This window comes from Leptodactylus fuscus, chromosome 2, assembly GCF_031893055.1.
Source record: "Leptodactylus fuscus isolate aLepFus1 chromosome 2, aLepFus1.hap2, whole genome shotgun sequence".
NCBI classification, from domain to species: domain Eukaryota; kingdom Metazoa; phylum Chordata; class Amphibia; order Anura; family Leptodactylidae; genus Leptodactylus; species Leptodactylus fuscus.
Genome location: NC_134266.1, coordinates 110,131,308 through 110,157,988, shown reverse-complemented (window position 1 = coordinate 110,157,988; position 26,681 = coordinate 110,131,308). Strand labels below are relative to the sequence as shown.

The 26,681-nt window shown below is 41.7% G+C and overlaps 1 protein-coding gene across 2 annotated transcripts; it reads right to left on the bottom strand.

The window, feature by feature from the left end:
• Positions 1–3,477: 3,477 nt before the first annotated feature.
• Positions 3,478–26,305, bottom strand: ADIPOR1 (adiponectin receptor 1). Of its 2 annotated transcripts, none has more exons than XM_075264395.1 (8): positions 26,216–26,305; positions 20,885–21,106; positions 15,698–15,820; positions 12,313–12,484; positions 10,186–10,372; positions 8,574–8,761; positions 4,908–5,101; positions 3,478–4,720 (listed from the first exon to the last, which is right to left on the bottom strand). In XM_075264395.1, the coding sequence occupies exons 2-8, from the start codon at positions 21,020–21,022 to the stop codon at positions 4,592–4,594; spliced, it is 1,131 nt and encodes a 376-aa protein (XP_075120496.1). In that variant the 5' UTR covers positions 21,023–21,106; positions 26,216–26,305; the 3' UTR covers positions 3,478–4,591. The 2 variants fall into 2 exon arrangements, with proteins under 2 accessions (XP_075120496.1, XP_075120497.1); XM_075264396.1 differs by having other exon boundaries at positions 20,885–21,099; positions 26,216–26,296.
• Positions 26,306–26,681: the final 376 nt, after the last annotated feature.

Sequence of the window (26,681 nt, the reverse complement as noted above, 5' to 3'; positions counted from 1 at the left end):
TCACTTCCTGCTTCTCTCGGCACATAGGTGGGCGGGGATTTAACTTGCAGGGGATTGGTTGTAAATGAATTACCACAGTGAGAAGCTGATGTAGCAGAGCTGGATTTGAGTCAGTTTGCATTACAGAAAGAGGTAATGGTCTCCCTATCTCAGCCCTTATCAGCCAAATTCAGAACTCAGAAATCCTGGAGCTCTCACCTCCCCTATCAGACACAAACAGCTCAGAGCTGCTCCCAGCCCCCCCCCTCCCCCCGAGAGCAGGCAGCTACATCATTTGACAAATGAGCAGATAATCCCAAGTGCCATAGAAACGGAGTGTAAACAATGAAGTGAATAAATTAAGATAGCGGCCAAACAAAGCAGTTTTGATAAAGAAATGTATTTAGGAAAAGTCTTAAATTCACATAAACTAGCAGTATAGATAGGATCCTTGTGATGGGACAACCCCTTTAATACCAACAATGGGATTGGATCTAGTCCTTGGAGATTAGGCATGTATTTCCAAGACAGTTAACATTTAAGGGGTTCTTTAGAAACTGCATATCTTAGCAAGAAGCAGGATCTCATTTTGCCAATGATTGTGCAGAGAAGAAAATGGCTGCCCATGCTGTGCTCTATTGAATAGGACAAACTCCCAGCAACTGGAGGAGGCAGGGGTCAGTCATTTGCATTTAGGCCATGTAGAAGTGACAGAATTTCTGAAACACTTGCTATGGCTGCAATATATGCAGATGCTTGAGGCCAAGCCTAGAAGAGAAACTGTGCTGCTGCACAATAATATGCGGATATTGCAGCCATAGTGTTTCAGAATGTCAGGTTGCCACATAGCCAGAACAAAAAACAAATACTATTAGGCTGAGGCCCCACATTACGGAAACAACTTTTTTGTTGCAGATTTTGCCGCATTTTCTTGAGCTAAAGTAAAGAATGGCTACAAAAGGAATGGGAAATATATAGGAAGTTCTTATACTTTTCTGTAAAGCATATCTAAACTTTAAGATAACTTTTGATTTTCTGACACTATTTGTGTCATTATTACATTTTGTAATATACTTTACTAACAAATGTTGTGTCCTTTCTGTGAAATCCTGCCTCTCTTTATTCTTTCCCATGTTTCTGTATTGCGGGATGTTTTGTGGGTCTCACTGAGTAACGGTGTATGGCGTATCTGATGCAGAGAGATATGGCACTAAGGTAGCAGTGCTATCTATATTATTTCCATATATATCACTGGTTAAAAACAGTCAGGATTACGATATTCCTATGCAGCTGTATAATACATAATAGAAATATCCCAATGCCCAGTGTTTTCAACCAGTGATATCTCTGGACATTCTATAGATAGCACTGCAAACTTGGTGTCATATGAAAGAAGAGAAGCTTCTCTTTCATATGGTAACAACAAAATCTGTACATTTTACAATACCCAATATATTACTGTCACTGAAGTGACCCTCCCCTACCTGCATTTTCTCTACATACCACACAACCTATATTCCAAACACAGTAACATTCAGTGAGAGGCAGGAACAGCTCTTAATACAAAAACAAGGGAAAGAAAAGAAATGCAGGATTTCACAGAAAGGAGACAAACTCTGTTAATAAAGTATAATCCAAAATGTATTAATGACAAATACTGCCAGAAAATCAAAAGTTGTCCAAAAGTTTAGTTACACTTTAAAAGGGTTATTTCCTTGCTGCCAAGATGGAAATAACTGTGGCTAAGTCCCCAAGGGTTGGAGTTTTGGGAACAGCCAAGCAGAGCTCCTCTATGCTATTCCTGTACTTCCCGCAGAGGTTAAAGGGAGATATGGAAACAATATGGCACATTAACTACACTATTTCCATAACTGTGACGCTACAGAAACAGAGCAGCTGAGCTGTGCTGAACAGTTTGTGTAAATCCCATAGTAATTACATGAACATTGTAGTGCAGCACTGTTTGGCTGCTCCCATAAGTCACACTTTAGGAGGTCAGAACTTAAAGGGTAATTCCTTTGCATGGAATAACTACTTCTAAGTCCTGCCCCTAACTCCACACCTCCAGCAGCAGAAAAACCATCCTAGTGGCATTCTATGGTGGGTTTTACATAGAAATGGTAGCCATTTTGTGTTAAAGATTAAGTCCAGGAACTGTTTAAAGGGAATAATTCAATCCTAAAACAATATTAAAAGTAATTATATGGCCTTGTAGTTGTACCTTTTTATAGTCTAGGACGCAATATATTAAAGACATTTCATTCAAACTCAATTTAGTCTTGTTAGAGCACCGAGAGGGTGTATTTGAGACCTGGTGCACCCGTCGCCATTACCACCTCCTTGGCTATGGATTGATGCCTTTCTCATTCCATAATAGTCTGTCATTTTCAATCAAATCCTGTACCTCTGATGCACTTGAATGTGTCAAAGGCATGACACTTGGTACAAAGAAGTGAGAAGGCAGGAGATGAAAAGAGATATCCATCAAGAGCGATGGATTGCAGGAAACTGATATGGTCAGATGCATGATGATCCCTGCCAAAAATACATGGCCTTGGTGCTCCAAAAATCTAATTTGGAAATTGAATAAAATATTGTTTTCCTCTGCAAGCAACACACACTATTCAAACAAAATGTATGACTAGCTTGAAACTACATTACATGGCTATATGTTTGCTGTAATAGCAATTTGGGAGTTGATAGATTCTCTTCAACTGTTAGGCATGCAAGAAGATTCAACATTTACATTTTTTTTTTACTTTTAAGAGATATACTATTAAATTATAATGTCCTCTCTTTATTATGATGTTGACAGGAAGACACTTCTGTTAAAAGTCACAGCTGCAACTTTTACAAGGGTTTTAGAGGAATTAAATGTTGATGACCAATCCTTAGGATAGATAAGTATTAGCAGATTGCTGGTGTCTGACCTGCCCTCCAAATGATCAGCTGTTACAAATGCTACTTCTACTTCACAGGTAAGTGACATCATGCTTATTGCTCATCCAAAATTGAATGAACCAAATGTAATGGCGAGCACAGTTACTAAGCAGTGTACAGCTATGTAACTGGTAACCAGTGAAGAGGCCACAGAGCTATTCTGAACCCTTCAGCCACCTTAAACAGATGATTAGTGGGGGTGAGGAGTCTTGGGACCTCACCAATTTTCTAAGGATAGACTGTTGATATGATAATCCTGAAAAACCACTAAGTTATAAGTTTGAGAAAGGTGTACATAATGGAGCCCTCTCCTGGACACTTGCAATCCCAATGCAGGAGGCATTGAAACATAGATTTTCAAAAACCATCACCCCTGAATGACCATTATTCCAGCTGTGTGAACGTGTGTGTGTGTGTGTGTGTGTGTGTGTGTGTGTGTGTATGTGTGTGTATATATATATATATATATATATATATATATATATATATGTATGGTCAAAACTGCTACCAGACGCTTTGTGTAGCTTAACGACAATATTCCACTGACACTCACACTGGTTTAGGAAACTGATTTATTTGGGTCCTCATACTGTAGAGCTTATATAGATGCTCCTGTTTTATGGTCTCTCTACAGACAGTCTATTTTGGACTCCTTAAGGCTGGATAACTGTTAGATTGATAAAGTAAAAAACAAATCACCACTGACCACAATAAACATGGGGATAGATACAGCAGCTCTCACGCATCAGAGTTGACATCTCAGCTTCTTTTACTTTTAGGTTATGTTCACTTCAGGAAATTGAGGAAATTATTGGAACCTGATTTTGATGTTCTAAAATCTGCCTTCCATTCATGTCAATGGGAGTTTCAGGCAGAATTCACCTGAAGAACAAGAAGGATGCTTCTCTTTCTGCTAGATTAAAAAAAAACATTGACTAGCAGAAAAAAAAATCTGAATCTGTCCCTCATGGAAATGAATAAGATCGGGTGGTGTGCCTCAAAACCAGCTCCAAATTGCATTGTATGAACATACATACCCTTATAGGCACAAAGCTGTAATGAAGAAATTAGAATAACAATAGCATTTAGATTTGTGTAAAATGAAATATTTTTGAAAAATCTCTAGCGGCAGAAAGCCCTCATATACTTGCACATGTGCATTGGAATATAGTTATACAGTGTAACAGGAACAAGTGCTCAGTATTCCAAGAAAGTTGCCATCAAATAGAAACTCCACTAATGCTTTGCTCATATGACATCGTACTCTCATCAGTACAAGAAGTATCAAATCAAAATATGTGACATCCCAGAAAGTTATGTTTACACCAGATTCTAGATTGAAAACACAACCGGTAGAAAGATGTAGAGTGATGTAGCGGAGACCTTGATATTCAGTAAAGTAATAGAACTAGTGCCCCTTTCCACTTATCGCACAAGCCAACATAAAGTTAATGTTCTATATACAGCTTAGCTTCAGTTTTATCCTCTCATGTCTTGTGCATGAAGTACTTTTGTATTTCAGAATGAGGAGATAATCATGACCACGGCCTTAGAACGAAGGTCTTCTGGGCATATTGTGAAAATACAATTGGGTACTAAATTGGTTTAGTTCTCTAACTCTTCCCTTTGTAAATCTCCAGAGGAAAGAGGAAATTCTACTTATGTCCAGCCATTACAGAAGAGAATCGTCTGTGCAGCCACCCTCCAGCCCATAACGGAACTCCTGCAGGTTGGAAACACCATAGAAGTGGATAAAAGCAGCAGCTACAACCAGGACATGAAAGATCTGGTGAGACTGAAACTGGAAAACAAAATGGACAAATAGAGAAACAATCTTATTATAATGTATGCTGCCAAACAAATAATACCTGCACACAGCTTAAAGTATTCTCCTTATCTTGCAATACAGTCATTGTGGAACATGTTAAGACTAAGCTTCTTCACTCTCACTCTTATCTAAATTCAAAATGACAGATAACTATATTTACCCAGATATCAAACTTTCCAGGGAAGAAACGTTCAGGGATCCGTGCTGCATACAGACCAGCTCCTGTTATGTACATAACAGCCATTAGGAAGAACCAGCCCATCTGACCCACTGTAGTCGCTTTAACAAATCCCTCTGCAATAGTGAAATGGAGAGTAGGAACAATGCCACTCAGACCAAGTCCTAAAAATACACCTAAAAAGACAAGATGAATAATAGATTATCTTGAGGAAAATTTATACTATACAGTGCTATACTTTTAGGTTTTTAATGTTTATTGTATGCATTTTATTATAATATATATGGCTGAACTAGAAACAAAAAAGACAACGATGGCTAAATCCTGTGTGCATGTGTTTGTCTGATTCTGCCAAGCTGGGTTATCAACACACAAATCTAAATCAAAGCAAAACACCAGTTACACAAAAATGTTGTTTCACAAGATGACCATTATGTGTAATTATGTTCCACAACCAACAAATGGACCCAGGGACAGAACTGTTACTACTGTAATGATCCACTTGATATACCATAAATGTCTGATGCATGCAGGTCCTACACAGCACCAGGTGACAAAGCCTGTGGGGGTTCATTTTAGAAACAGGTGTGGGTCCTAGAGGTGCATCTAATTCATGGCATACCCTGTGGATATGCTATAAATGTCTTTTGTAGTGAAACCCCTTTAACTTATTTTTATAGTATTTAGTATTAAAGGGAGTCTGTCAGAAGAAAATAGGTATCAAGCTAATGACAGTACTTTGTATGGTTGTTTGTACACTTTCCAAAGATGCCTTTCTTATTCTTATTTTAGGTTCCCCTATGTCCTCCATCCTCTCCTGGACCTTCTATATCTATTTCCACTTTCTCATTTCTCTTCTTCCTCCCTCTCCCGTTTACTGGTTTGAGGACGTCACTTCTGGTTCCTCTGGCGACAATTTCACTGCTAATTAAACTGGGGATCTCCCCATACACACTACTTCATGCTACCATTGCCTTCTTCCTATGACCATTTTTTCATTCTACATCTGGTAAAATTGTATAGGCTCTCTAATTTTCTATTTATATTTCAGGTTATGCGGCTTATTTGTATTAGTAAGCAGGGCACCAGACCTGTAGCCTCCACATGATCATATGTTGACACTCCTAACATCATTCATTATGGAACCTTCTGATATGTTTCTCCATATATTTCCTTTCGTTTTCTAGCTTTATTTTTTTATGTATATATGTTGTTTTCTAGTCGTTATTTTTACACATGAATTTTGTGCCTTTTACTTGGATAGAATTTCTACTTATTGACAGATGAAGGCCAGATTCTTCTGACCGAAACGTTTCATTATTTGAAATACGGATGTAACTAAAGTGAAGTATTTGAGCAGCTAATTGAGTGCCAGTTATTTGCTTTATTTCTTATTCCACATTGAAATTTAGAATTTTATTTTTATACATCTTAGATGACAAGGGCTTCTCCTGCCATGGTTACCCCTCTCTGCTCCAGATTACTGCCCATAAGTACAGAAAAAGTGGGGTCATGTTTGACGCAGACCTTTCCTTCACCCTCATATTGAATCACTCGCACGTTCATGTCACCTCCACCTCAAAAACATCTCCAGAATACGCCCTTTCCTCACCAGAGATACACTAAAGACACTTATTGTCTCTCTGATTCATTCTCGCCTTGACTACTGTAACTCCTTACTAATCAGTCGTCCCCTCACTAAACTCTCCCCTCTACAATCTATTCTGAATGCAGCGGCCAGGCTCATCTATCAGGCTAGACGCTACAGCGATGCCTCGGGTCTTTGCCAGTCACTACACTGGCTGCCTATTCATTATAGAATAAAATATAAAGTTATTATTCTCATCCACAAGGCTCTCCATAATGCCGCACCTCCATACATTTCCTCCCTCATCTCTGTCTACCGCCCAACCCGTGTTCTCCGCTCACTCAATGACCTAACACTTACATCCTCTATTATCAGAACCTCCCACGCTCATATACAAGACTTCTCCTGAGCTGCACCACTTCTCTGGAATGCTCTACCCCGGACAATCAGATTAACTCCCAATTTCTACAGATTCAAACACAAACTAAAGACGCATCTTTTCAGACAAGCCTATCACAATGTCTAACGTAAACCCTTAACCCTCCTCTGTCCCCGCTCCCACATTTCCCCACATGATATGATGTCATCTCATGTTAACTTCATAGGTCCAAGCTCCATCCACATGTTAAAGGACACGACTGTCGACGGCTCATAAAGTCTTATGTTTATGCAATGACAGTCACCTCTATTACAAAAGGGTCTGACCTCTGCATAAGCAATACCGCCCCTGCTACCTCTTGTGTCACCCCCTCTACCTCATAGATTGTAAGCTCTTGCGAGCAGGGCCCTCAGTCCCATTGTGTGAAATGATTTTCTTTGTAATGTATCTTTCTGTCTGTATTTGAACCCTACAAATTGTACAGCGCTGCGGAATATGTTGGCGCTATATAAATAAAATGTATTATTATTATTATTGATCAAGTGGGAGATGTCACTCTAGCAATGTAGAAAGGAGCTGGGTGGCATTTAAGGGCAATTCTCTAGAGCAGAGTGTGAACCCACCAGAAGAAGAAAGGCCCCTAAAGCGTTTTTTTGGATAATTTGCATAATAATGAAACACAGGAAAACGGAGTTGCAATGTGGAAGAAGAAAGCAATCTTTGGAAATGGTAGCAGCCGCCTTACAAGGTACTGTCATAAGTTTCGTACCAATTTTCCTGCCAATAGACTCCCTTTAGTATTTAGTATCCAGAAAGTCATCCAGAATCACTTGTTTCCCAGTGTTAAGGGAGAAAATTCCAGTCATGAGAAAATTATTACCATTTTGCAATGGAAGGCAAAAATAAAAATGATTACCGTATATGCTAGAGTATAAGCCAAATTTTTTCACCATAGTTTTTGTGCTGAAAAAGCCCCCCTTGGCTTATACTCGAGTCAGCAAAAGAAAAAAAAATATTTTTTTTTAGGGTGGTGGTGGGGGTCTATGACCAGCCGCAATATTAATGTATAGAATCTCCCATAAAATAGTGGGAAAAAAAGAAGCTTTAAAAAAAAATAAAAGTTCTAAATCACTCCTTGCCCTAGAATACATACAAAAGTAGAAAATGATTGTGAAACACAAACACATTAGGTATCCCTGTGTTGGACAGTGCCCGGTCTACTGAATTTAGGGTATCTGCAGTGCTCCTGTTCCGTCGGGAAGGAGTTAATAGGAGCACTGCAGATACCCTATATCCAGCCAGGCTGAATTCCAAGTGGGGGGGGGGGGGGGACGACAACAAAAAAAACAGTCCTCAGGCTCAGGGAAGGGGCAGACAGACAACCAAAACACCCCCTCCCCTTTCCCAGCAACTACTGCACCCAAAAACTCCGACCATTTTAATTTTTGAAATTTTCCAGTAGCTGCTGCATTTCCCCCCCTAGGCTTATACTTGAGTCAATAAGTTTTCCCAGTTTTTTGTGGTAAAATTAGGGGGTCGGCTTATACTCTGGTATATACGGGTACTATTAAAGCCAGTAAAAATGATAGTAACTCACAAATTACATATGAACGCCATGAGAATCGTATACCTTGAATACACATATCCTCTTTTTCTGTTGTTTTAACATTATTAAAATTACCTGCTCGCGTTGGTCTATGCTTTGGTGTGGCAAAGCGATCCCATTGTGCTACAACAATTGCACTAATGCCCAGCACACAGACTATGGACAGGTATATGAGACGTGGTTGAGGAGAGCAGTAAAATGAGTAATACAGCCAGGGCACAAAGCTTCCCATTATCAGTAAAGCAATACCAGAGTAGTCCAGCCTGAAAAAGTGAATCTGGTTAGTACAAAAGACACATTCATGGAAACCATAAATGTTCTCAATATTATGACATTTTACTGTTAAGAGGGAGGTCTGGGGAGTTAAAATTACTTCACTCCATTGGGCCCTGGGGTTCTGGCCTGGTTATGACCCCCATCTCATATCATTAGAACCATCTCCCTCCGTCCTCTCCTGATCTCACAGGACAACGCTAAACATTCTTGTACAAAAATCATACCAATGTAGAAGACGATCAAACCTGAATGGCTTTAAGGGAAGAACATGTGATATGTTTATAGTGGCAAAGTCTGATCATAACAGATCTCAGAACAGATTTCCAGATTGAAAGAGCTCAACAAAATGCTCAATAGTGCTGCTCAGGTTTCTGCTGAAAATCCAGAAACACTCTACTACTAACTGTGTAATACCTTAGCCTAGATTTTTCTAATTTCCAGAAACAAAAACAAATGAATAATTTTGAAAAAAAAAAAAATTAAAATGTTTTTCCCCCTAAATTCTTGTACCTCAATTTTTTATGTAATCAGAAAAGTGTATCTATGGAATTACAGAGCTCAGAAAATGTATTATTTTTTTACAGTTTTAAATACATATCATTAGTGTAACATACATAAGTGTATTGTTTAAGCATTAGCAGTACTGACATCTCTAAAGTATTATTTCAATCATTGTTAAAGGGAGTCTGACAGCAGGAAAATTAGTATCAAACTATTGACAGTGCCTTGTAGGGCTGCTTCTATGCTTACCAAAGATGTTTTTTTTTTTTTTTTTTTTTTTTTTTTTTTTATTCTGAATTGCAGCTCCATCTTCATGAAAATCATAATTTTATTTATTATTATGAAAAGTAGCCAAAAAGGGCTTTAGGGGAGTCTCTTCTCCTGCTTGGATTTCGGCTCTAGATAGCCACCCTTAGGCTGAGGCCCCACGTTGCGAAAACACAGCTTCTTTTGTTGTGGCTTTTTGAGCCAAGGCCAGGAGTGGATTGAGCAGAAGATTCTAAGTATAACAGCTTCCTATATATTTCCCATTCCATTTGTAGACATTCTTGGCTGTGGCTCAAAAAACCGCAGCAAAATCTGCAACAAAAAAGCTGCGTTTCCGCAACGTGGGGCCTCAGCCTTAACCTTCTACTTTCCAAAAAGCAAAGCCCTTGTAGAAGGCACACCCCTAAAGCCCTTTTTAGCTAATTTGCATACAACTAAAACTTGTTTTCATGAAAATGTAGCTGCAATGCAGAATATAAAATACATTTCTGGAAAGTGTAGAAGCTACTCTATAAGGTGCGATCATTAGTTTGATACAGATTTTCCTGCTGAAAGATTCCCTTTAAAACATCCACACAAATCCTTTACCTTAAGACTGCAGGCATGTAAGTAGGTAAACAGCATAGGATCTGAACATACTTACTTCGAAAATGTGCGGGATACTTTCTCTGAGTGACAGTACACAGTGTGAAACAGCCAGGAGAAGCTGAGACATAACACAGCCCCCAAAAAGAACATTCCAAAAACCACCTTCTCTTGTAAAGGAGCCATGAAGTACATATTAGGTCTGAGCATCGTCAAAACCCCCAGGAAAAGGAACAGTAGAAAACCTGTATGAACGGGGAAGCAAAGAAAATTAAACAAAAATAGAAACTGAAAACCAGAATGCATGCAAAGAAAATCATATGTATCCAGATGTCCTGTATTGTGTGGTTATTGCCCTTGACTTTCTAATTTAACCAAGTCAGTACTAGGTTATTTTCCCTGGTTCAGGACCAGACATATTTTCAGTTTTTTTTTGAACATGTGGTTTTGAGGGCCTTTGTGGGGGGCATCAGAACGTTTTTTTTTTTTGGCTGATTTCTCCTGTTACTGGGGTTGATACATTAGCTCCATTTACAGGACGAATGCAGCCTTCTGATCATAACTGCAGAACTGATCTGGGTTCTCTACAGTTCTGCAGCAGCACGATTTCATGCAGCCTCTTAACACTGCAAGATCGTACGGGTAGAGTTAAGAATGAACTGACCGGACGCAGATAGTCTATGGGCAACCTGGATATTATTAAAGAGGTTTTCCATCCCAAAATGGATTTTTCATACTGATGACAAATCCACAGGATAGGCCATAAGTATGTGATCTCTGGGGGACTGACACCCACACGCCACACAGATCCGCTGCTCTGGAAGCTACCATAGTGGATGGGGAAGGGGAGTGGCAGTACCCCTGCGGATGGGGCTGCAGCTCTGCTCCTATTACTTCAATACGGGCAAAATGCATCTGCTCCCAGTCCAGTACTGTAGCTTTCAGTATCTAGAGGCTTCTGGAATAGCTAATCTGTCCCAGAACCAGGTGTCAGACCCCCACAGATCACATACTGATGATCTATCATATGGATAGCACAGAAGTATGAAAAATGTATTTGGAACTGAAAACCCTCTTTAATAAGTACTCTGAAAAGAGTGTGCATGTTGTATGCATTGGCTTTCACAAGGACAAAGAGTGAGCAGACCCAATGGTCTCAAAAGTTAAGAACATGCATTAATGGAGAGATATAACTCCGACATTTTTCAAAGGGTGAAAAAAACTATATTTCAAGTAGAACAGAAATAGATCTCACCCACGTATTTATAGCCAGTCCTATAGAAGAATTCTTACAAGTTAAAGCTTCCATTAAAGAGTTTTAGTGAACAATTGCACTCCCCATGAAATAACAAATCTAGAGCAGTTTTTCTTTTAACCATGTTGTGCCATTCTACTGTTACTCCCCATAGAAATGTATGAGTAGTTAATCACCTGGAGGTTACATTTTTGGGTCTGTCCCTGTACATTAGAGTTGAAAATACATCATCTCAGTAATTTTAAAGAAAAACAATTGCAGCAGCAATAGAAAAAACAATCTGGTCTCTCAGCAACTTGTATGGATGGAAAATGTCCTTTTATTGGAAAAAGCAGTACACCACATATCGGTCCAAACTGGAACCTTGAGAAACTGGAGTTTGACCTTGAGAAAGGTCCCAGTGTGGACTGATATGTTTTGTACTGCATTTTACAATAAAAAGGACATTTTCCATCCACACAAGTTGCTGAAAGACCGGATAGTATATATAAGCATCTGCCCGCAACTTTGTCTGCGGGTTGGTGGTGGCAAACATGGCGGCGGCTCCGGAGCGACGCAGCCATGCCGCCTGCTCTGCGGGGCCAGACGACTCCATCCTGCCGGGGGCCACCACCCCAGGACCAAAGGGGGTCCGCCATGGCGCATGGCGGATCATCTCCACCACCAATACACCAACTTTACACGACTCAGTGCCACCACCAACCTGAAGACGAAGTTGCAGGCAGATGCTTATATATATCAGTGGTGACATTGCCACAATATGCAGGGACACATCCCCAACTAGTAACACCCAGTTAGCTAAGTACTTATACATTTTAGGAGGAATAACAGGGGAAAAGCACAAAAGAGAGTTACAAAAAACGATACTCCAAAATTGTTACTTCATGGGGAATGTCAAAACAGGTATTTAAGCAACATTCAGAAATTTACCTAGTAAATGAGTCCATATATTTCCAGTCTCCGTATGGATTCTGAAAATGCTCCTGAAGCAGGCTCGGAATGAAGGCATTGGTGGACGGTGTCCATGTAAAAGATAGTCATTGTCCTTAAGCCAATCAGGTAGTACATCGTACGGAATAACTCTCCACCGGCCTTCCCATACCTTTTATAAAAATATAAAAGCTAGACTTAAGGTCCTAAACTTAGCAGTATATATTTTTCAAAAACAAAAAAATGCACATTGTAAAGTCAGCCAGGATTCTAAACACATTAGTTTCATTTAAAGTATACCTCTATTTCTAAAACAACATTTCATAAATAAATATTATAGGTGAAAATAAGAAACTTTGGAATATTTAAGAAAAAACAAAAACAAAACAAAACCACTTTCTTCTCCATTTGCCAAGCAGAGTTACTTTTTACATATTAAACTATGTAGAGGGAAGGGAGAGAGAAGGCTGCTGGAAAAGACACAAATTAACTGTTGCTGCTGCTACTCTCAGCTACACTGCGGCTTGGGGAACTTTTCTTGCTCTGCTAAAACTTCAAGATAAGACTTTTTCACTTTAGTGAATCACTAGCCAGCAACAACCTCCTCCTTTATAACTCCAGGCACATTCTTACGTCTACACAGAATACATTTTTACACTAAGGTCTTTGGTTTCTCTTCTAACAAACTATTTTAACTGCTTGGGGGAGAAATACACATTGTGCAACTTAAAGGACACAATCTAGTTTGGACCTAAAAACACCCCGCAACCTGTTGTACATTTTTTTTTCCTGGGTAGAGAAATACTCTATATGTAGTTGTAACCCACTGCACATGGCAGAGCTCTGAAAGAAATGATCATCATTTGGCTCTTGGAGGGCAGATTTTGCTGAAACTTTTTCTGTTACAAAAGTAAACAAAAATGACACAAGATAGCATCTGTCATGTTGTCAATGGGAGCAAACACAGACTGTGTCCATTCTCTGCAACGGTTAATGTTGATTGCCGTCATCTGACAGCAAATGACATTTACAAGGATAGTGTGAACCAGCCTAAGAACACAAGTATAATGCACAGAAGCGGAGGCTGGAGATTGGCATCACTTCAGACACATATATATATCAGGCATTATATACATAGAACTGAGTTTCTCATTTTTCATTTGACACCATGGTCACAGTTGTACCTTTATAATTTCTGGAGATATCTTCAGTTGAAAACAGATTGGGAAGAACTACAGCTGCATATAAATATGCTAATCCCAACTAGGTATATAGCTCAAGTATAACAGTAGAACCTGCGAATGAGCAAACTGGTTTTTTTAGAACCAGATTTGACCTGAAATTTCCAAATATTTCAGATTCACCCAAGGGGGTTGTCCCATAACAAGGATTCTATCTACACCAGGCATGTCAAACTCAGGGTACCCCGAGGGCCACATGAGTAACAAGAGGTTGTTGCAAGGGCCGCACACAGCAGCTAATGTCACACACTTATTTTAACAGCAGTCATGAAAACAAGATATGAAGTAGTAATATGTAACAGCAACATATATTTAACAAAAATACAGCAATTAAAAACTAAACATTTATTTGCTATCATTTTTTTCAATCTTTTTTAGATTATAAGTGGTGATCAGTCAGCCTTGTTCTCTGAGATTTTGTTAGTTTCATAAAAGAAAATTATCTGTTTACATATACACCCTTCATCTGCCCCCAGATTCATGTCCCCCCCATCTCTGCCCCCAGATTCATGTCCCTCCCATCTCTGCCCCCCAAATTCATATCCCCCCCATCTCTGCCCCCCAGATTCATATCCCCCATCTCTTCCCCCCAGATTCATACCCCCCCATCTCTGGCCCCCAGATTCATATCCCCCCAATCTCTGCCCCCCAGATTCATATCCCCCCCATCTCTGCCCCCCAGATTCATATCCCCCCCAATCTCTGCCCCCCAGATTCATATTCCCCCCATCTCTGCCCCCCAGATTCATGTCCCCCCCATCTCTGCCCCCAGATTCATGTCCCCCCATCTCTGCCCCCAGATTCATGTCCTCTCCATCTCTGCCCCCAGTGTCACGCCGTCCTCTCCATCTCTGCCCCCAGTGTCACGCCGTCCTCTCCATCTCTGCCCCCAGTGTCATGCCGTCCTCTCCATCTCTGCCCCCAGTGTCATGCCATCCCCTCCTTCATCTGCCCTCAGTTTCACGTTCCACCTCTATGCGTACACACATTAAACTTACCTTCTCCGACGACTCCGAGTCCTTGCTCCCCCACCGCACTCTCTCTCTCGGGCTAGTTCACACGTGAACTGCCCGCGCGGGTTTTGACACCGAGAGAGACGCGGCGATCCGCGTCTCTCTCTGGTCAAAACCCGCCCGCCGCGACCATCGCGGTCGTGGCTTTCCCCTCCACTGTCAGCTGAAATGAATGAGCCGACATAGGAGGGTGCTGCCGGGGGCGGAAGCCGCGCAGCTTCCACCTGAAGATTTAGACGCGATGTGACGTCATCACATCACGTCTACACAGCAGCGTGTAGTAGCGAGTAGCCACGAGAGTATTGCACCTCTGCGGCCCGCACAAAAGTCTCAAACTTTGTCTCTTAGAGACAAAGTTTGAGACTTTTGTGCGGGCCGCAGATATGCCTGTAAAGGGCCGCATGTTTGACATGCCTGATCTACACTGCTTGTTTATGTTGATTTAAGACTTTTCCTAAATACACTGATTCAGCAAAATTGCTTTGTTTGTCCACTATCTTAGTTTATTCACTTCATTGTTGACACAGTGTTTCTATAGCCTATGGGAATTATCTGCTCATTTCCCAAGTGATGTAGCTGCCTGCTCACAGGGGGAGGGAGGAGGGGCTAAGTGCACGGGAGCGAGCCTGTGTCTGTAGCTGTTCCTGTGTCTGCACCACACGTGACCTAGCTTCCTGCTGTCAGATAAAGGAGGGCGAACTGTGATGACTTCACAGGCCCTTCAGACGTCCCATAGGATCACGCTATGTGATGGGCGAAGCTACACGCTAATTTGGGGGCAGAGCTAAACTGGAGGTAGACGGACACTATATTGAGGGGTACTTTTGAAGGGCAAAAAAAAGAGGTAGAAAACTTCAGTGTTAGGTTGGTGTCTAGCTCCAGCCAGAGAAGCATATTATCAAAAAAACAAAACACCTCCTTTAAGAGTATTACTGAAGGGAACCAGCAAAACCTTTATTTTAATTGCAGTATCTGTGACTCACTGGAAACAATTTTTTTTTTATTTTTATTTTTTTTTTACAAACAAGGAAGTGATGGATTACAAATACTGTAAACGATAATGGTATGTTATAAAATAATTTTAGATGTTGCGCTAGAGATACAAGAAGCAGTGCAAGCCAATTTCCTCACCTTATAGACAAACTCTTCCATTTTCTCCATGGCATGATGTGCCTGAAGTGGTAGGGTCAGTACCCTAACCTCCTCCTCTTCCTCTTCTTCTTGAGACACCTTTGCTGCTTGGTTTTCATTTCCCTATAAGTAGTAATAGGTATTAATTCACTACATAGCTTCTAGTACAATCACAAAAGAAAATTCAAAACAGTACATTCCAATGTGAACAGGTGCCAAGTACTATGGCAATTTATAACTACAGAAACTGCAGGAGCACCCAGAGCACAGAGGTTCCTTCCGTGTCCACCACTCTCTTGTTAGGGCTGCTGAATCATCATTATCACTTGTGGAAAGCGTCCGAAACATAGAATACAGATGACTGTCATTTTGGCTGCACAGTGAATTCCATGAAAATGAAGCCCATAAGAAAGGCGCAGAAATGAACTTTTCCAATTCCACCCAATTCTGAATTTTTTTTTTCAGCTTCCCAGTACATTGTGCAGAATGATAAATGGTACCATTATGAAGAACAATTTGTCCTGCAAACATTAAAGGGATTCTACCATTAAAACCCTTTTTTTTGTGGATAAGATGTCGTAATAGCCTTTAGAAAGGCTATTCGTCTCTTACCTTTAGATGTGATCTCCGCAGCGCCATTCCTTAGAAATACCGTTTTTTACCGGTATGCAAATTAGTTCTCTCGCAGCGATGGGGGCGGGCCCGGGCGCTGGAAATCCGATGGGGGCGTCCCCACTGTTGCTCGAGAACATGATCCTGCAATGCCTCCATCTTCTGCTGGATCCTCCCCTTCTTTCGTCGTCTTTCTTCGGCACCTCCGAGTGAGAAACTAGTAGAGCCGACTGCACAGGCCGCAATTGCACACATGCGCAGTCGGCTCTACTAGTGTCTCACTGGCAGAGCCAACTGCGCAGGCGTCGGAGGTGCCGAAGAAAGACAACGAAAGAGGGCAGGATCCAGCTGAAGATGGAAGCGTCGCAGGATCGTGTATTCGAGCAGCAGTGGGGACACCCCCATCGTATTTCCAGGGCTGGGGCCGGCCCCCATCACTGCGAGAGAACTAATTTGCATACCAGTAAAAAACAGTATTTCTAAGGAATGGCGCGGCGGAGATCACATCTAAAGGTAAGAGACGAATAGCCTTTCTTTTTTTGTTGACAAGAATTATAGCAGGGCTCTTTTTTGCAGGGCAAGTTGTAGTATTTATTGGTACTATTTATGTACAATTTACAACGGTACAATTTATGTACATTACATGATCAATTTATTCCTTCTTTTAGGAAGAGACACTATAGTTTGGACTAGAAAATGCATAATTTATTTTTTAAATGGCTTGTTGAACTTTTATTTTTTTCATCCTTTGTTGTAAACGTCTTACTCTTAAAACCTTTTTTTTTTTTTTTGACTGTCCCACAGGGCAACTTGAACCTTCGTCCTCTCCTATCACACATCTTGCAGCTAGAAGGCCATTGATTGACCTCCTGGCCGCCATGGGAGCCCCTTGCAACTCCATGATCTCAATGCAAGGGGGCCAAGGGGGTGAAAGACAGGGCTCCTCCCAACCACCCAGATGCAATAAGAGATACTGATCACAACATCTGAAGGGCTAATCTGCAGGTGGCCTAGGTTGTATGGAGTTTGTAGCAGTGGGAGAAGCACTTTTACACCATCTTGTGGCAATGCTTAGTGTCTAAATAGGTTATACCTGTAATCCTTTACACATGTGAATGAGACATAGCTCTTTTTTTTTTTTTTTTAAATAAAGTCAAAGAGTGTAAATATGCCAATTCTGATGGTGCTTTTGACTAGCGAGATCACTGGAAATAATGCTAGTAGAACTACGATCTTGGTACTGGATGAAAGCTGAAAATCGTCCTTTCGCCACTTCCACCAATTCTATTAATAGGCGACACTGAACTGATTGTAAAACATCAAGGCGGCTTTATTCAGAGTTCGGCAATTATTTGAAACTGTCAATACGGATAACAAACGTGATTTTGCGCATGTTGGTTATTTTGACTCATTTATTTATTACTGCCTTTACCTGCATTTTTGTTTGGACAAAAACAAACAAACAAAAAAAACGTCCAAACTGGAACTGTTATTATACCTTGAACACCAGAGTAGTAGAGGCCCATTGGAGGTGAGCAAATATATAAAACAGTGTTACTCTGCGCTCCAAAGATATTCAGATGGCCAGAAGAGGCCAAAGACTAACATCAAGGACCATTGAGGCCTGTGATTGGTCCTCAGTGGTCATGTGTCATTATGACACAAAGACAAAAGCATGACCATGTTGGTAACGCTTGCATGTTTGTATCGTGACGTCACGTGCCATCGAAGTCAAACTTCAGCAGTCCCTGATATCATTCAGGAGGCCTGAAGAGGACCATCAGTAGTACCTGAGCCCAATGGGGTGGTAACGCTATTTTTTTTAAAAAAATATTTTCTCCTTCCATGGGCTTACACTAATTATATTCTAGGGTCTGATGAGACTAGCATTTCCAGTTCGGACATATTTGGACCAAATGAATCTGCTGGTGAACCTGGCAAGGTCTGCCCACCACACACTCTAAAAGAAGAACGGCCTACATAATCACCATTATTCATAATCGAGATAAAATATCCAATTAATCATAATTTTGATCTAGATAATAATCTCTCAGCCCCAGCTCAGAATCATACCCCTTGACTGCTGGACACTGCCCATCTGACAGAGAGCCCACGAAGTATATCAGACACAAAAACTAACAGCACTTATTGCTAGGGAATTGTGGGGGTTAGGAAAAAAAAAATCCAACTGTGCTAGAATCAGTGAAGAGCCTTTTAAGAAATGGAAAGAGCTGGATTTGCAGTGAGAAAAGTCCTCTTGAGGTCGGGGCCCCATGTGGCAGAAACGCTGCGGAAAAAATGCAGCATTTTACAGTCTCTACAAACTAGATTTAGCGAATCCCATCCACACACTGCAGAAAATATGCATGTGAACACACTGTGATTTCCAGAACTGCTGCGGTTTTGGAAATTTCAGCAAGTCAATTATACCTATGGAAACACCGGCAGAAAGTCACTTTCCATGAAAAGCGGTGCAGGAAAAAACACGATGCGTTGTTTCTGAGGTTTATCCCGCAGGGCTTTTTTTGCTGTGGCCTGCTATGGGGCCTTAGCCTTAAAGGGATCCTATCATTAAAACTCATTTTTTTCTGCCTAACACGAAGAAATAGCCTTAAGAAAAGGCTATTCTTCTCCTACCTTTAGATGTCTTCTCCGCGATGCTGTTGGATATATAATCTGGTTTTCGTCGGTATGCAAATGAGTCATCCCACAGCACTGGGGGCGGGCCCCAGCGCTCAAACAGCACTGGGGGCGTCCCCAATGCTGCGAGACAACTCTCCAGCGCCGCCTCCGTCTTCTTCAGGAACGAGTTATCTTTGCGTTTCCTCCAGGGGTTGGCTTCAAACTTCTAGGCCTCAGGCAAAGCCGACTGCGCATTCCCGCCGGCCACAAGAAAATGGCTGCCTACACAGTATTGTAGCAGTCATTTTCTTGTGGCTGGCAGGCATGCGCAGTTGGCTGCCTGAGGCCTAGAAGTTTAAAGCCACCGCCGGAAGAAGGCACGAAGAAGACCCGTTCCTGAAGAAGATGGAGGCAGCGCTGTAGAGTTCTCTCGCAGCATTGGGGACGCCCCCAGTGCTGCGAGAGAACTCATTTGCATAGCGACGAAAACCGGATTATATACCGAACGGTGGCGCGGAGAAGACAAATAGCCTTTCTTAAGGCTATTCCGACGTGGTAGGCAGAAAAAAAAAAAATTAGTTTTAATGATAGAATCCCTTTAAAATGTCTGAAGTGACACCCACCTAGTCTTAGCTTTCATTCATTATACATGAGCCTGTACTTCATTGAGAAGTGGTGTACAGATTTTTTCTGGCAATAGATAATCAGGTGCAAGACCACAGAAGGGACAAAAGGTAGATTCTATAATAACGTATATCACAATATTTATTGATTGCACATACACTGGTAGAAAAATAAAAAAATGTTAAATTATATTTTAATGGAATGAATATTATATTTATGCTAAAAATATCACTATGCATCATGGACACTTGCAATGCTGCAGCTTATTTTCCTGTAGCTTATTTCATTTTGTACCAATCCCACATTGAAGGGGTTGTCTCAATAAACTAACACGTTTCCATAAGCCCCATGAGGCTGCATCTGCACTCTAACCATCTATGTACTGTATAGACAGCCATCCAAATGAACATCCACCATGTATATTCTACACCACACTTACAGTGGGGATAACAGCTGAAGGTCAAGAGCCTTTGAAACCATCTCTACGGTGATCACCTAAAAAACATTTGTCTTCTAGAGATAACATATAATACATTTTATTTATACAGAATTTAAAGGGGAATTCCCATTTGGACACTTATGGCACACCCACAAATACTCAATAGATATGAATGAAAAGTAGCAAGGTCCAGCACGAACGACCAGTCATCCATGTATCATAAAACGTAGCTTTTATTTCACATATAAAAACTTAATGTGCAGCAGTAGGGGTTACAAGAGCCTACATTGTTTCGGGGTTGCCCCCTTACTCATGGCATCATGGCTGATCGTTCGTGCTGGACCTTGCTACTTTTCATTCATTTGTTCCTGTCTCTGCCGGGAGAGATCTCTGAGCACCGATCGCATTGCATCCATTAACCCACGTTATACCAGCAACGGAATCAAGTGAGTGGATTTGTACTTAACCGTTTGTTACCTTTTTACTACGGATTTGGGCTGTTGCATTTATTTTTTGGGGGGACTTATTCAATAGATATGGATCCACCCAACCCCCGTTTTTGGGTCGCGGAGGCCAAGTAGCTGTACATAAGGGTCTCCCTGCAAGGAAATTTCAAGAATATACAAGTAGTTAAGTTTGTCTTTCTTGGGTGGTCATGTCTCCACTGATAGCTGCAACCTCAATTCTCGATATGACTCAATTTGTGAAGGACAGGACGTTAGGCATCAAATCATTTTGTGGATCCAGTCATTTATAATCAGCAGCTTGAAAGTATAAGAAAACAAAAGCGGGACTAAAAACACTACAAACACCTAAAACATTAAAAGATTTTTTTTTTTTTTAATGTAAAAAGTGATACGTTTAGTTATCACAAATAACCATTTGCTTACACAGGCTGATGTCTGATTCTTTCTTTCTCTTCCCGCTTCCAAGAGTGGTCCCAATTCTGTTAGTTCTAAGTCTTCAGCATCTCCTCGAGAACTGCTGGGTAGGCCACCCTCCTGTCCTGATACTTTACAAGTGGCCATCTGACCTATTTATTATGAAAGGGGGAGGGGAGGGGATTATATAGCCGTTTAATAACGGATAGCCTGATGTTCTTCGTCTTGAACCTAGAAAAAGAGAAAGAAGACTGTTATACTTACTATGGTTGCATTCAGATTGCATTTTTTTACATCTATTTATAGCACATTTGTATAATACATAGACACAAAAATTTAGTATAACACAACTTCGTTTCAGACCAACAAAACTGGACAGAAAGGGATGTTTTTTGGTTTTAAACATCGATCTCGATCTGAAAAGGATGGACTTCTGTTTGCATTCATATGTTCCATCTGGTAAAATGATCTGCTAAACAGATGTAGAAAAATGTCATATCAATGGAGCCTTAAAAGGATTCAATAATTAAAACTGAATCTTTTCTCCCTAACACATAGGAATAGCCCTAAGAAAGGCTATTCTTCTCCTACCTTTTAATGTCTTCTCCGCACCGCCTTTCCGTAGATATCCCGGTTTTCATCAGTATGCAAATTAGTTCTCTTGCAGCACTGTGGATGGTCCCCAGTGCTGCGAGAAAACTCTCCAGCGACGGCCTCTTCTTCCTCTGGAACGCCCTCTCTGCTACGTGTTCTTCCGATGGTTTCTTCTGGCTTTAAATGGCACGCATGCACAGTCATCTCTGCCATCAGAGCGAGCCGACTTTGCATGTCTGTGGCCATTTTCTTGTGGCCACTTACACAGTACGCTCACATAAGCGGCTCAAGAAAATGGCTGCAGGCATTCCCAGTCGGTTGTGCACGATGGCAGAGCAGACTGTGCATGCGTGCCATTTAAAGCCATCGGAAGAACATGAAGCGGAGAGAGGAAGAAGAACCCGTCGCTGGAGAGTTCTCTCGCAGCATTGGGGACGCCCCCAGTGCTGTTTGAGCGCTGGGGACCGCCCCCAGTGCTGCGAGAAAACTCATTTGCACACCAATGAAAACTGGGATATTTACAGAACGGCGGCGCGGAGAAGACATTTAAAGGTAGGAGAAGAATAGCCTTCTTAAGGCTATTCCTACGTGTTTAGGGAGAAAAAATTCAGTTTTAATGATTGAATCCCTTTAAAGGGGAGTTCCGGGCAATTTTTATTATTTTTTTTTATTGAAATGTCTGTTATTGCTATTAATGGGCTAATAAATGCGCCCATATATCTTTGACCGTTTTTGAGTGATTTCTTGGTGTCTCTAGGAGCTCCTGGTATCTCCTGCATTTGTTTACTTGGTTTTGCTTCTTGCCAAGTAAGTTCCACACTAACCCCTCTCACCTTACTCCCCCCTCCGTCCTCTCTCTCTTACAACCTCTCCCGTCTCTCAGCTATCTCACCCACTACTAGCCCTTCTCTACCTACTTAGCCCCCCCCCTCCGCCATCATACTTACCTTCCTACTTCGCTGCTCAGATGGCTCGCTCCTTTTCTTCTGCGACTGCTCAGCTGTGCACATCCTCTACTGCCTCCTGCTGTGCGGATCCTCTACTGCGCATGTGTGGGAGCCTCGCAATAGAGGTGGATTATCGGCAGCAGTGCGCAGAGCAAAGCTTAGAGATGTGACAGAAGTCAGAAAAAAGGAGGAGCCATCCTGCAGCGAGAAGTCTGGAAGGTAAGTATGATGGAGGAGGGGGGGGGGGGTAGTAGTGATGATCTGTTTCCGGAAATTGATTGTCACCGGATAATCAAAAAATATTTTTAATTAATTATGTTATTTAGAAAGTGGGAGGGTGTTTATATTAGTGTAGGGATTTATATTTATCCTGGACAATCCCTTTAAAGGAGCTTTCTGATGAAATGCATTTATTTTAGTAAGGGCAAGATCACATCTGCGCCCATGAGCGCTTTAGCCAATCCAGCTCGGTTCCGTTTTCTGCTCCGAGAAATTGGACAGGGGACGGAAACCCGGCAGTCAGTTTTCAAACCCATTCAAGTGAATGGGTTTGAAAAGTGAGCTCCCATGAGAGTTTTGTACCTGTCCGCGGTAAAACCGCTTTTTTTAACCAGACACAAAGTCCTGTATGTCCGGTTAAAAAAAAAACCGGTTTCGCCGCGGACAGGTACAAAACACTCACTTTTCAAACCCATGGGTTTGAAATCTAACTGCCGGGTTTCCGTCCCCTGTCCATTTTCCCGGGGCAGAAGACATAAACCCAGCTGGATTGGCTAAAGTGCGCATGGGCACAGATGTGAACTTGACCGTAAGGGATAGAGTTGATTATTTAAAAAAAAAAAAAAAAAAAAGGGGAAGAAGTCCCTTCCATTCCATTCCCATTCTGATGCTTACCGCAACCCTATTAATTTCTACTTACTGGCCCCACCTTGATTCAAAGGAAATGCCTAGACTGGCTGAGGCAAGTCACTCCAGATGTAAGTTAGTGGCTGACAGGCAGCGCCGCACCTCCCATGAGGCGACCTGAAGCGAGCGCTTCAGGCGGCGCTATGTCAGGGCCTCAGGGAGGGCGGCATTTTTGGTTACCTAAGCCAGCTTAGCACCGAGCGGTGGTTTGGGGAGGCCACTGGAGCAGCGCTGCTCCAGCAGCCTCCTCTCGCGCTCAGGCAGAGAGCAGGTCGTCTCCGTGCCTGCTCTCTGCCGGCGAACGGCGCTAAGATCCGCCCCCTGCACTTCGCCATGCCCCCTGCACTTCGCCACGCCCCCTCCTCCCGGCGGGGGGGGCTTTCTGTAGTTCGCCTCGGGCGGCGAAAGGGGCAGGTTGCTGACAGGCCATATGTAGGCATTTCCTGTATTTCAACAAAACACTAGGAAACATCAGCAAGAAAAAATAAACAAAAACCATTTAAAGTTCTCATCTATTTACCGTATATACTCGAGTATAAGCCGACCCGAATATAAGCCGAGGCCCCTAATTTTACCACAAAAAAAACTGGGAAACTTAATGACTCGAGTATAAGCCTAGGGGGGAAATGCAGCAACTACTGGAAAATTTCAAAAATTAAAATGGTCTGAGTTTTTGGGTGCAGTAGATGCTGGGGAAGGGGCGGGGGAGTTTTGATTGTCTGTCTGCCCCTTCCCTGAGGACTGTTTTTTTTTCTTCCCTCACTTGGAATTCAGTCTTGCTGAATATAGGGTATCTGCAGTACTCCTATTAACCCCTTCCCAACGGAACAGGAGCACTGCAGATACCCTATATTCAGTAGATTGGGTACCTTCAGACACAGGGATACCTAAGGGTGCATTCACACTGAGTAAACGCTAGCTTATTTTGTAGAGTAAAATTACACTTGTAAATTTTGCTATCCCATTGACTTCAATGACATTTTACAGGCGTATTTTTACACTTGTAAAAAAATATCATTGAAGTCAATGGGATAGCAAAATTTACAAGTGTAATTTTACTCTACAAAATAAGCTAGCGTTTACTCAGTGTGAATGCACCCTAATGTGTTTGTGTTTCGCAGTAATTTTCTACTTTTGTATGTATTCTAGGGAAAGGAGGGAGTTAGAACTTTTTTTTTTTTTAAATCTTTCTCTTTTTAGACCCCCCCCCACCTCCTAAAAAAAAAAAATATTTATTTTTTGCTGACTCGAGTATAAGCCGAGTGGGGCACAAAAACTGTGCTGAAAAATTTGGCTTACTCGAGTATATATGGTATTCTAATAGTCAAATGCATCAAACATGATACATTTATTTACTGGGGTGTTTACAGATGTGTGTGTAACAAGAAATGTTGCACATAAATCTCATTCCGAACTGAGTCTAAGGCTGCATTCACATGGAGTAACGCGCCGCTTATTCTGACACGTAAACACGTTTCAGAGTGAGCGCAGTAAAGAGAAAACAATGGTACCACACACTCAAAGTTCGTTCTGATGTGGTGCTTAGCAGATATAGGGTCCTTCAACCCCACATCAATTGCAAGAAAATTCTGCTGCACACACTTGCATGAAAAAGGTGCAATGATTTATTACAGAAGAGTGAGCGCAGTAAAACAGTATCCCGTTGACTTCAATGGGTTCGGTCTTACGTGCGCTACCCATTCAACTCAATGGGAGGCTTTTTTACCTATTGCTTTCAATGTGATACACGCGTATCACCTTCTAATATAACTTGTGCTACAATTTTCTACATTTACAACTATTTTAGAATGATTTTTTTTTTTTTCTATGCAGCCACAGTGTACACCTGCCAAAAAAAAACAGACTTCAGCTGCTGAGGATAACAACATTACATGATCACCTATTCATCTGACTAGGCTCCATATAACCAGGGAACATATATCAGCATGAAAGTTTATGGAAGATGCTCCCAAATCTTCTGCAAATAGTTCAGGTAGATTTGTAGGGGACTACAATGACTGAAATGTGTACATAAGGCATAGGTCCAGATAAAAGGAGATGCAGACAACATGTGCTTCTGATAGTTTACCTGTCACTCCGATCAGTGAAGGCAGAGACCTCAGACCACTACTGCTATCCGGTATAACAGAGCACAATAGAGGGATCTGCCACCTTTCCGCACTCACTACTCATTGAGCTGACACCTTATAATAATCCATAGTTTTAGTTCACGTGTTGGTTCTTGCAGTAATGTGAATATATAACAGGTAACGTATTAAGGGGTTGCAAACAAATTCTACAACGCTATGGATGTTTCCATTTAGTCCATATTATATGCCATTTTCTACCAATAGGATTCTAATAAATTCCCATGCAGATCTGATTTCATGCAATATAACAAACACGCAATCAGGATTTTACACTGCCAAACTTTCTGAAATGTCACATTGTAAGACAGTAAGTCATGTTAGAGAGCCAGCCTTATAGTTTCCATAGAGTAGGCCAAGGGGCACTGCCCTCTATATCCCCTTTAATAGAGAAATGAGTGGGGTCCAGATCACAGACTTTACCACTAGCTCGTCGATGGCATTGATAGTTATGACACGAAATACAGCGCTATATGTGGAAGGCTCTAGCTCCCATAGGGACAACCTCCAAGAACACTGACACATACAGACAACACATCGCCATAGACAAGACGAGGCGCACAGCCAGCAGAGTGCAGGGACACAGAGAAGACCCGCTGCCTATTCAGGCTAACACAATATGTCTGCGCTCATAGAAGGTTGGTCAGTGAACCTCTGCAAGTAACCAACCAAACGCTCAACAGCAGCGCCCCAACACCAGCGCCTGTCACCCCCATAGCTATTAGCAGGCAGCAAGACATGTTTACCTCAGGCTTCCACCTAATGTCTCCGGAACAACCACAGCCTAGGAAATGACAACACAGCAAGAGCAACTTCCGGTGTCAGCAGAGCGAGGGGGGAGAGGAGGGCGAAGGCAGCTTCCAGCTTTACAGATGTCGGCGTACATTAATGTACGTCAGTGTGGCAATACGTGCTGTTCTGAATAGACTTCATTAGCCTCCATGTTCTCAAGCAGCAGTACAGCAGATAATTCAATGCGTTCTGTCTAGCGGCGGCCATATTTTTGTAGACCAGTTTCTTACCAGAGTTGAAATGGCTGCTGTTCTAAAGACAGGACACGGATTATTTCCTCTATTTATAGCTTTAGCATAGCTGGGGAGATTTTCAGTTTTTTCTCTGTGTGAATTGTATGTTATTGCACATTTTTGGGAGAAATCTTTCCTCGATAGATTAGGGCGGGGTATTTAGCAGTAATTGGCTAGATAAGGTAGT